Raw genomic sequence first — 10,962 nt, 5'->3', positions numbered from 1 at the left:
TAAAACAGATCACAAGTATACATGTATATATTCACATATAAATAAAAATATGGCACATAAAACTAATTATATGTTCAACAAATATCATATGAACAGACAATATTTCATTCTAAATTATGGACTACTTAACTTTTAACCTCTTTATTGATTTATTTTGTGTGTAAGTGTGAAGGTAATCCTATTTGCACCTACTGTTAATTATAATGTAGTCTATAAAAAGAAAAAGGTGGCAACATTTATGTTTAAATGCTGTTTATTTATGTTAAATAAAAATTTAAATCTCTTCATTTTCAGACATTTTTTAATCCCCAAACTTCCTTCTTTGCTATCTTGAAGGAGTAAACAGAAAAAGCCCAACATGTTCTTAAAACAGAACAGAAATGCAGTATATTTTAGAGAGAAAAAACCCTAAGAAGAAAGGAATCATGTTTTATAAAGGTTCTTCATTTATGAAAGAATAATTTATTTTCAAAACTTGTCTTAAGATTCCCTTGCTCACCCTGGCCTTTGGCTGAGCAGAGAATCTTTTATCTGTTTTATTTTACCCTTTTGCTTTTATTGTTCTCGTATTGTTGATGATTTATTTTACTGTAAAGCACTTTGGTTCTCCATAGGCCTTTAAAAATGCTATATACATTTTCTAACTTTAAAACGGGTCAATTTTGAACCGCACTGGAGTGAACAGAATCCAGGTAAACTCCAAAAAATAGGCGTAAAATGTAGTGGTAATGTAAGGTAATTTTGTCAAAGAAAAAAATCAAAATACACACAATTGCATTTCTGCATCAGACACGGATGTTTATTTTGACACATACACCAACAACAGCTTTATAATCCTGCATAAACCAGTAACCTCCTGCCTTTCCTTCTCTCACACAAACACTTCTTCTATCCATCGCACAGAGACACACCAGTCACTCATTTACCAGTTTATTAGACACATCCAGGTTCAATTAATATGTTTTTTAACAGCCATGATGAAGGTTCTCTGTTGTTTCGATTTTATGGTCATTTTGGAGGCTGGAAATAAATTGATAAATGTGTCGCTGGGTGCTTGGTGAGGACAATGGCTTCTCAACAGTTTTCGTGACATGCAGAAAAATCACCCTCCAAGTAAAATTATTCATCAGGACCAAAGAAAAAAACACAGAACTTACTGTCCGAACACAACATCATAGGTAAGAAAACATACATACACTCAACAGCTTCAAATAAATCTCATAAAATCTATTATTTGTCACTACATCCAAAAAAAAAGAAAAAGAAATCATCAATTATGGCAAGCAGGCTTTTTGCTGAAGCCTAAACCTGAGTGAGCGTACAGTACGTTGGCTTCTTGATTTCAGACGGTAGTTTTCACGACACCGGCTGTGTGAGACGTCTCGATGTGCATCATGAAAAGGACCGTTTACGTTTGAAAGCCTCGTTTATGACCAGTTGTGTTTGAAGCCATAAACTGGAGGCACTTGAGCTGCCCGACATCCCGAACATCCGAGTCGTGATTTTACGCCAACCTTAAGCAGGCAAAGCTAAGCAACGCGCCATTAGCAAATATTTCAGTCGCAAACTAGTATTTATGTAACACAGGGGTGTCAAACATGAGGCCCGCGGGCCAAAACCGGTCCTCCAGAGGGTCCAATCCGGCCCTCAAAGTGTAAAAATTACAGAGAAGACATTAACTGCAGATTGTAAATTAGTAAAACTATAAATTTAAATTAATTTGTAGACCATGACAAGTTTTTTTGATCAAAGTAAAATACTTGATTGCTCACTGTTCTTTTGTCATTTTATGTCTAATTTTTGTAATATTTTGTCCTATTTTTTTACCTGACTTTGTCTGTCTCATGTTTTTGTCATTTTGTGTTTCCTTTTGGTCTCCCTTGGGTTTTTTGTTTCGCAACATTCATCGTTTTGAGTATAGTTTTTGTCATTTTGTGCCTTTTTTGTCTTGCTTGTGTCATTTGTCTTGTTTTTTGTCACTTTGTAACTTTTTTGTCTGATATTTGTGTCTTTTTTTTGCTTCATTTCGTGTCATCCATCCATTCTCTATACACCGCTTTATCCTCACTAGGGTCATGGGGGGTGCTGGAGTCTATCCCAGCTGACTCGGGTGAAGGCAGGGGACACCCTGGACAGGTCACCAGTCTGTCACAGGGCTACATATACAGACACACAATCACACTCACATTCACACCTACGGGTAATTTAGAGTAACCAATTAACCTCAGCATATTTTTAGACTGTCGGAGAAAACCCACGCATGCACAGGGAGAACATGCAAACTCCATGCAGAAAGATCCCAGGCCCAGGCTGGGATTTGAACCGGGGATCTTCTTGCTGCAAGGCAAAAGTGCTAACCACTAGCCCACTGTGCAGTCCTCATTTCATGTCAACTGTCCCATTTTTTTTATCACTTTGTGTCTCATTTTTGTAATATTTTGTCTTCTTTTTGTTTTGTTTTTTTACCTGACTTGTCATTTGTCTTATGTTTTTGTTGTTTTGTTTCTCTTTTTGGTCATTTTGTGTTTCCTTTTGGTCTCACTTCTTTTTTGTTTTGCTATATTCATTGTTTTGAGTATAGTTTTTGTCTTTTTGTGTCGTTTTTCTGTCTTGCTTGTGTCGTTTGTCTTGGTTTTTGTCACTTTGTAACTTTTTTGTCTGATATTTGTGTCTGTTTGTGCTTCGTTCCATGTCAATCATCTCATTTTTTTGTCACTTTGTGTCTCATTTTGATAATATTTTGTGAAGTCGATCATAAAGTAAAATACTACATCATTCAGTTTCCAAAACAAAGGAAAGATTTGGAGTTGTGGTTATTGATGAGTTTTTACGCTGTAATTTAACTGGTGCAGCCCGCTTGAGATCAAATTGGGCTGAATGTGGAATCTAAACTAAAACGAGTTTGACACCCCTGATGGAACACATCACAGTTAAAGCATTAAAGGGCCCTCCGCCTATTTAATATTTTAATTTACGAGTCAGGGGGAGTAATACTCGGCATGTGCAAATTGCTCTAAGTGTAGTGTCTTCTCTGGGGCTGGGAGGAGCTTTGTCAAGTCAAAAAAGCAAAAACAAAACACTGAAGTATCTCAGCTTGGATTTGGAATGTACGACTTTCTAACAACCTGCTTTACAATCTAGAAGCAGGAGACATCTTATGAAAGCTTTACGGCAGTGGTTCCCAAACCATTTCTGTCACGTCAAATTTAGGCGTTACACACAAGAGACAATTAACCCTCGGCCATTTTTGTATTTTGTATTTGACTGATGTGTTTTCTTGTTAGCCACAGACCTTTTCACAGCCGATGTTTAACTTTTCAAAGCAAGCGCAGGTGGAAGTAAAAACACTGACGATGTCTCAGTTCAGGCAGCTATTAAAGCAATGCAGCAGTTAAATGTCTCATTAGTGACGTGCGTGTTTGACAAGCTGTCAGTGTAATGACGCTGCTAGAATCAAACACATTTTCTTAGGTTTTTTTTTTTTAATCTACTCAGCTGACGCTCGGTTGCATTATCTGGAGGGATGTGGTACGAGAGTCGCTCTGCTGTTACTGGTTTTTAAGGGTAGGTTGGAGCAGTTCTAGCATCAGACTTCTGTTCAGTTTGGAAACCACGGCGTTATTGGAAGTGTAGGATCTAGTGTTTTTACTAAACACGGCCTAAGGACAAAACTTTGACCATTCTTTGTTAAAGAGCCCATATCATGCTCATTTACAGGTTTGATCATGTTTAAAAGCACATTATTTTTCTCCAAATTTACATTATTGCAGCACCTTTTCCTCAATCGCTGTCTGAAACGCCCATGTTTGGCTCAGGTTTCTTTAATTCTAAAAAAAGCCCAGTTTGCTCTGATTTATCAGCTGTCCTGACCAAAGCGAGACAACACAGGCAGTATGTAAGGGGGGGGGCGCGGACAAGAGGAAGCCACTCATTCTTTCTCTGAGGGCGTACCAAACTAGCCAATAGGCAGCTGTTACGCCAAGTTACACTGTGACATCCATAAGAGAACCTGGACTTCAGACAGCTGAGGAGCAGTGTTTTCTGTGGGAGATGATGGCGCCCTCTGGTGTGGACTTTGGGATTTAAAAGTTTGACGATCTGCACAAAACACATTAAAAGAACAGAAAGCCGAGAAAGCGTAACATGGCCTCTTTAATCCGCCTCTTGTGAGCTCTTCTAATTGCATCTCTGTAGCTGCCTGAACAACGGGCTACATAATGAAGACAGATCCTCCAGTCTATAGGGAAACCTTTTAATTTTCCTCTTGAGTGATGGTGTAAACATGGGTCCATGTTAACTCCATGTCCTTGAAGAACAAAGCCTTTGCATTTGTACTCACTGTGTCAAAAAACTTTATAAAGAATCACTGCAACCAACTCAACTGATTCTCCTCTTCCCTGGCAAACAATCATTATCCAAACTTGTGAAGAAATACAAATTAAACCTGTAAAGAGGTCCGCGTGATCAGCTTGTGCTTTTAATGTAGGCGACTGCTTTAATACTGAACCAACACCGTCACCACCCTGTAAGAATCCATTTCATTATTAATAAGTTAAACTTTTCTTTGACACAGTAATGTGTTTCGCTACCAGTTCTCATCTGAGAAGGAGCTGGAGCTACCAGAGTCTGAGTCTGCATCCGTCAGCCCGTCAAAGTCCCAGTCGGCGCTGGAGCCACTGTCATCATCCTCCTCTGTGGAGAAGCTGTGAGCAGAGCCGAGGCACGCTGGGTACACGCGTGTTGAAACACACACGGGCCCCAGAGTGGACACGTACACCGCCATGACGTTCTTCCACGTGTCTCTAGCCGGGTCGTACTCATGGATGAGGACTCGGTTCTTGTTGTGCTGCAGTAGCGTCTGCGTGAGGAGAAGGAGCTTGTTGTTGTGCTGGATCACCTGGTAGTTCAGAGCCCGGCTGTCTATGGGAATGTCCCCCAGCCTCTTCCATTCCCCCCTGGTGGGGCTGTAGGCCTTCACCACGGGGATGTCGCACACACAGATGATCTGGTCCTGATAAACACAGGCCTTGTGAAGCTTGTCCCTTCTGAGCGAGCCACAGTGGCGCCAGCGGTTCCTCTTGGGGTCATAGCAAAGCATTCTCCTTTTGTTCACCACGTACAGGTGGTCGTTCAGCGCCACCACCTGCATTTTACCCAGAGAGTGAGGCAGAGGAGCCACAAACGTCCACTGATTCCTCTGCACGCTGTAACACTCCACCTCCTTCAGTCTGGCGTCCGTCACTGGGTTTCTTCCTCCCAGAAGGTAGACGTGGCCGTTCAGGTAGCCCATCCCAGAGTGAATCCTCCCCAGCGGCCTCTCTGCCAACTCCTGCCAGCTGTTCAGCACCGGGTTGTAGAGCCAGAAGTGTTTGGAGAGGTGTGAGGCAAGGTACAGGTTGTTTTCAGGTGTGGCGCAGGCAATTAATGACTCCATGGTGGAGCGTTTGTAATCCTGACTGCTGAGATCTTCCAAAGGAGGCGCCATGAAATACAGATCCTCCGAGTAAGGATCGCAGCACATTATGTTGTCGTTGGGAAGCCCGAAGAAGAGAATCATTTCCTTTGCGCTAACTCCTATCCTGTGCTTTGGTACTTCCAGCGTTGGACACATTCCACAGCCGTCCTCCGCAGACCGGTTAAAAAACGACGCCAGGTATTTCTCAGTCAAAGGTCTCACCATGAGGCTCTCTAGGTAACACTTGTCCTTCTCTGTGAACAGGTTCCAGCGCACACATTTCAGAGCCTGCAGTGCATCCTCTTTTTTCTGCAGCGCGTTCGCCTCTATCCACTGTAAGGCAGCAGAGCACACCTTCTTCTCACAGTCCACGTCCAGAGCATCCAGAGACAGCAGCTCCTTCAGCTGCACCAGGTCCAGCTCACACAGCTCCCCTCCGCTGCACACCTGGCTGAAGTTCCTGGCTATGAAAGCCTGTGCGTTCTCCTTCAGCTCAGGATTGTCATAGGTGTCTGCAAACTTCAGGATGCCCACGCAGTTGGAGAGATCCAGCCTCCTGGTCATGAAACTGGAGCAGGCTTTCCTGATGTACTCCAGCTGGAGCATGTTGGCTGCAGCGTACAGCCTCTGGACGTTGCCCTCCGTGATAGTCACCCTGCCGGTGTAGCAGTAATCGATGATAACCGCCATGGACTCGGAGTCCACGCCGCGGATGACCACCCTCTCCTGGACACTCTCGTTCAGCCCCCCGGTGAACATGCTTTTGAAGTACGGGCTAGCGGCGGCGAGGACGTTGCGGCTGCACAGGAAAAGTTGATCGCCTCCTGCTCCGGTTCCGTTGGGCTCCAGGGACTCCTCTTCCTCTTCACTCTCCACCCCGATGGTCACGTCTCCCAGCAGCCGGCAGTCGTACAGCAGCTTCAGCTCGTTCATCAAACCCCGGGCGTGATTCACGTCCTCCAGCACCTCCGGACCGCTGAAGCTACTCAGTGCGGAAGCCATGGCTGCAACTTCGGCTGGCAAACTGCTCTTTTCAACGAAGATAACACGCTGTCATGCGGTGGACATACTCAGAAGTGCCGAGAGGCCTCTGCGTTCATCACGACTCGTCCGTTAGTGAGTAAAAACCACACATATGCGGCGGATAAACACATTACCAGCGACTTAACGGCTGAACGGCCGCCTGTGTGTCTGAAAGGCGACAGCTCCCGGTCTCCAAACGAGCATAATGTCGCGTTAAAATCAGCGGTAACTCACTTATTAAAGCTGGAGAGTCGCTTTAAGAGCACTGACAGTTTTCATCGTGGCTGTTTTTGTGTTTTGAGCGTAGCGGAGATAACAGCTCGGTTGAAATAAAAACTGTCAGTTGGAAGCGTTGGAAGTATGATTTCCAGCAGAAAGTGCCAAAATAAAACAAATTTTTATCTAGAAGCGTTGCTTCAAATGCAGTTCCTGTCACTCAATTTGCAGCTCAACAAGTTTTAAAACGATTTTAATTCAGTTTTTTCACCAATATACTTATCACTAGCGAAATAAGTCATCTAAAGCTCAAAATTAGAAAATAAAGTCTCTTATTTTGAAGGCACGCTGCACCTTCATACAACCTTGCTAGCAAGCGGTTCTCCTTTCTGATTGGTTGGCGCACAACTGGGTCAATCGGGGTTGGTTGACCGGAATCCATTATTGAAAATATTTGATCAAAATAAAATTTTACTTTCTAATCTTACAATATTTAAATATATGATTACATTAAAATATGTAAAATTAAAAAACACTAATAATAGTGATAAATCTTAATTATATAGCAAGCGTTTGTGCCAAATGCTGTTAGTATTGTTGTCCTCATTTTTATTATTTTAATTAAAAAGTAAATACAAAGAGTTGTTAAAATAATAATTCGGTTAAAAAATATTAGTTAAAATAATTCCTTTTTCATGTAGCAAGTGTTTGTGCCAAGGGCTATTACTATTATATTTTTTTTATCATTATACTAATTTTAAAAATAAATGTAAAAAGTTCTTAAAATAGTAATTAGCTTAAAAACACTAGTAAAAAATAAATCTTATTTACAGTGTTTGAGCAAAGTGCTACTACTATTATTACACTAATTTAAAAAGTGTACAAAGTTGTTAATAGTAGGAATTAGATAAAGAAAAAATATTACTTAAAATAATTAATCTTACTTATGTTGCAAGTGTTTGTACCAAGTGCTATTACTGTCATTTTTATCATTGACAGAATTTAAAAAGTAAAGGTTAGAAGTTGTTAAAATAGGAATTATGTTGAAAAAAAATCTTAGAATAATTCATATTTTTATGTAGCAAGTGTTTGTGTTCAGTTTTATAGTAATTGTCAGTCGTAGTAGTAGTATTCTACTACTACTGTTGTGTGCATATTTTTAGTCCAACTGACATCTTGATGTGTTCGCTGCCCTCACAATTAGTACTGGTGTTATATAATGAAGCTTAATTATTTTGATTTCTTTCAAGTGTTATGCATAAACTTACCATTTCCTTCCACTCACATGTACTAAACTTCTGTCAAAAGAACAGATATGAAGATTTTGTTTTAAAAAAATGGCATTTTAAAATAAAAAATATGAGTCTGTAAATTTGCTTTTTAACTTTATTGCAAAGCTTCAATTTCTTACAAGACAAAAAACAAGCACTGTTCAGTGAAAGAAGCCCATTTATTTCAGAGCAGTGCAGCTTACATGCATTTTAGTGCACAGCTGGGTGTTTTTTCAAAGATTTCCCAAAAATGCTGAAAATGTGGACATCAGAAGTTTCACTGTAAAAATATATATTCCCCCCCACACACACACACACACTTTCAAACAGGTCAATTCTGACCCGCATGACGACACGAGGGTTAAGTGAATCTACGGTTGAGGTCATTGATTCTGCGCAGAGCGTCTTGGTTGTGGATGGTCTTGTGGACGGTGATGAGGAAGGGGAAGGCAGAAGGAAGCTCCACTCTCTGGCTCAGCTTCTGGTGGCCCCAGTGGAGGCAGCGAAGTTTCTCAGAAAGATCACGTCGGCCTGCTCGCTCCAGTCCATCCTGCAGCAGTTTGGTCTTATTGGGCTTGTCCCATGACTTCTCATACCTGAGAATAAAGAGAGCATTTCAGAGAGCCACAATGTAGCCCAACAGACCTCAAACTTATCAAATGTTTAGTGCTGAGCAGCTGCTTTAGTTCATAAATAAAGAACTGTTTTCAGATGATCCAGTCCTGCTGGTTTGAGAAGTAAAACCGGAGCAAACGTTGCTCAGATGATCTGATGTTAATAATCTGGTATTCATGCAAAAACCCTGCAGTATCTGTACACCGGCAGTGACTAAATACCACCACATAATCAGGTTTGACACTCTGTACCAGCTTTCCAACATGGCCCGAGCCTGGAGGCTCTTCTCTGCAGATCTGGTGTGGAACCGCCCAATTTCAGTTCTGCTGAAGCCAAGCTCATACGCCAGCGCCGTCCACTCGAAGCCAAGCTGCCTGGAAATGTCTTGCAGTGTCTTCAGATTGATTACAGCATCCTAAAATTAGTATTTTTAAATGACAAGCAGAATGGTTTTGCAACTGTTAACGGATTCTATTGAGGTATTGATGGATGATCGGTGAAGCATGATTAGACCTACCTCTTGAGCTTTGTTGGGCATTATCAGAAATTCCAGAAGATCAGCAGTACAAGTCCCACTTTAAGAGTTTCTCTTGAAGTTAGTTCAATGATTTAAAGAAAAAGATAAAATATGCATTCGACGTGCAGTTTTTTTTAAGCACCAGGTGGATTTTTCAGTCGCTTTCTCCAAAGGTACAGTAATGAGTGAAGTGTTACTGGGGAGATTCAACATCAACACACTCACTTGTTAAACATTAGTCTCTTTAGCTGCTGTCTCTACACCTCACGAACACACAACTGCACTGGAGGGAGTTCCACATTTTAAAAAAGTCAAGTTTGAGCAACCAAGGACATGTCTACAGTTAAATGTGTGTTGAGAGTTAAGAAAAAGATTCATTTGTGTGGTCTTTGTGCATTTGTTTTTACCAGGGATGTTTCATTTACAGCAATGATTTCCCCTTTAAGCCACCTTTGACCCAACTCTTCACCTTCCTTGTCTTTTCTTGCCTCATGACTGATCAGTATTTACTTGCCAACAATGACTCAAGTTGACTTTAATGACAAATGCCTATTCAATAGTATTCAAAGCTGTTGCCACATTACTTTAAAAGCAACCAAAAATCCACCAGCAAAGTGTCCACAATCACATGAAAACTGTCCTGAGCCAAAAGTTTATAAAAAATACCTCCAACGTATCCTAAGTTGCAATGAAAGCTTCCAAAATTAGTAAAATTGTTCAGAATATCTCTAAAGTGTCCAAAATAAGTCTGAATTTGACTTAAAGGAAAAACAAAAGCTCAGAACTACATATAATGGTTTAAAATGGCTCAATTTGCCCCAAAAGGACTCAAAAAACCTAAAATTTCCAAATTAGCTTTTGTTAAAATGACAGTTTGTCAGAAATGTTTAAAATCAACCAAAATGAATTTTAAAAAGTCCAAAATTACCTTTGTTTATTAAAAAAAAATCTCAAATAACAAATTATGATTATTCTATACATAACTGGTACAGTTTTGCTTTTGAAACTAATACATCACTTGATTTTGATGCTCAGAGTTGCAGAATGTAAATGAGATTTAATCATTAGATCCTGTATTTATGTGAAAGTGCAAATGCAGCAATGTAAAAGCTAGTCCATTACAAGTAAAAGCCCTGCATGAAAAACCTCCTGAAGTAAAAGTACACAAGTATTAGCAGCAAAAAGTACTTCAATATTAAAGTAAAGCTGCTGGTTTGGTCTTTATGACTGATGTATTGGTGTGTAAACAGCATTTTGACCTTTTCGCTCCTGGAGGAGAAACTGGTTTGAACTACTTTATATCACACAAGTTCTACATCACAGATCGCTTCTGAGTTTTTGGACTTTTTAATCTCATCTTACTTAAGTGAAACCATGCGAGAAGTCCCCTCGGTCTCCTGCCATTGTGCTTCTCATTCAGATGACGACGTGTGGTCCGAGTTGACACTTTTGCACCCCGAGTCTGCAGGACAGCCTGGATCTGTGTGGAAGTTGACCGAGGATGTTTATCCATCATTTGAACTATCCCGCGTTACATTCTTTGGTCAGTTTTTCTCTTCTGTCCCATCTGTGGAGATCAGCCACAGCTCCATGGGTGAGAAACTTCTTGATTATATAACACACAGTGGAAAAACAGGCACTTCCAGATCTCTGGAGATGGTCTTGGAACCTTGAGATTGTTTGTATTTTTCCACAGTTTTGCTTCTTAAGTCCTCAGACAATCCTGGACTCTCTTCTCCATGCTTGGTGTGACGCACAACACAAAGGTTGAGTCAACTTTTAGACATTCTAACTGGCTTCAGGTGTGATTTCTAGATCGCCAGCACCTGTTACTGCCACAGGTGTGTTTAACGAGCATCACATGC

General features: G+C 40.8%; 2 protein-coding genes across 2 annotated transcripts; both read right to left on the bottom strand.

Moving 5' to 3' along the window:
- Positions 1 to 772: 772 nt before the first annotated feature.
- On the bottom strand, positions 773 to 6,997 carry kbtbd7 (kelch repeat and BTB (POZ) domain containing 7). Its single transcript, XM_022199203.2, has one exon. It carries the CDS (start codon positions 6,455 to 6,457, stop codon positions 4,586 to 4,588), a length of 1,872 nt encoding a protein of 623 aa, XP_022054895.1. The 5' UTR covers positions 6,458 to 6,997; the 3' UTR covers positions 773 to 4,585.
- A 197-nt stretch (positions 6,998 to 7,194) lies between these two features.
- On the bottom strand, positions 7,195 to 9,118 carry wu:fc50b12 (uncharacterized protein LOC103911624 homolog). The gene is made up of 3 exons (XM_051958647.1): positions 9,098 to 9,118; positions 8,832 to 8,995; positions 7,195 to 8,561 (listed from the first exon to the last, which is right to left on the bottom strand). Exons 1-3 carry the CDS (start codon positions 9,116 to 9,118, stop codon positions 8,327 to 8,329), a joined length of 420 nt encoding a protein of 139 aa, XP_051814607.1. The 3' UTR covers positions 7,195 to 8,326.
- Positions 9,119 to 10,962: the final 1,844 nt, after the last annotated feature.

The sequence above is a fragment of the Acanthochromis polyacanthus genome, chromosome 14 (assembly GCF_021347895.1).
Source record: "Acanthochromis polyacanthus isolate Apoly-LR-REF ecotype Palm Island chromosome 14, KAUST_Apoly_ChrSc, whole genome shotgun sequence".
In the NCBI taxonomy this organism is placed as follows: Eukaryota; Metazoa; Chordata; class Actinopteri; family Pomacentridae; genus Acanthochromis; species Acanthochromis polyacanthus.
Note: the sequence above shows the minus strand (reverse complement) of the source record. Positions and strands in the feature narration are given on the sequence as shown.

What these genes read in the sequence shown, in the direction of transcription:
- wu:fc50b12 (XM_051958647.1), bottom strand. Translation starts at nt 9,118, where the DNA reads ATGCCCAACAAAGCTCAAGAG. An exon ending in TGCCCAACAAAGCTCAAGAG is followed by an intron (nt 8,996 to 9,097) that starts GTAGGTCTAATC and finishes TACTAATTTTAG; the next exon opens with GATGCTGTAATCAATCTGAA. An exon ending in CGGGCCATGTTGGAAAGCTG is followed by an intron (nt 8,562 to 8,831) that starts GTACAGAGTGTC and finishes CTTTATTCTCAG; the next exon opens with GTATGAGAAGTCATGGGACA.
- kbtbd7 (XM_022199203.2), bottom strand. Translation starts at nt 6,457, where the DNA reads ATGGCTTCCGCACTGAGTAGCTTCAGCGGTCCGGAGGTGCTGGAGGAC.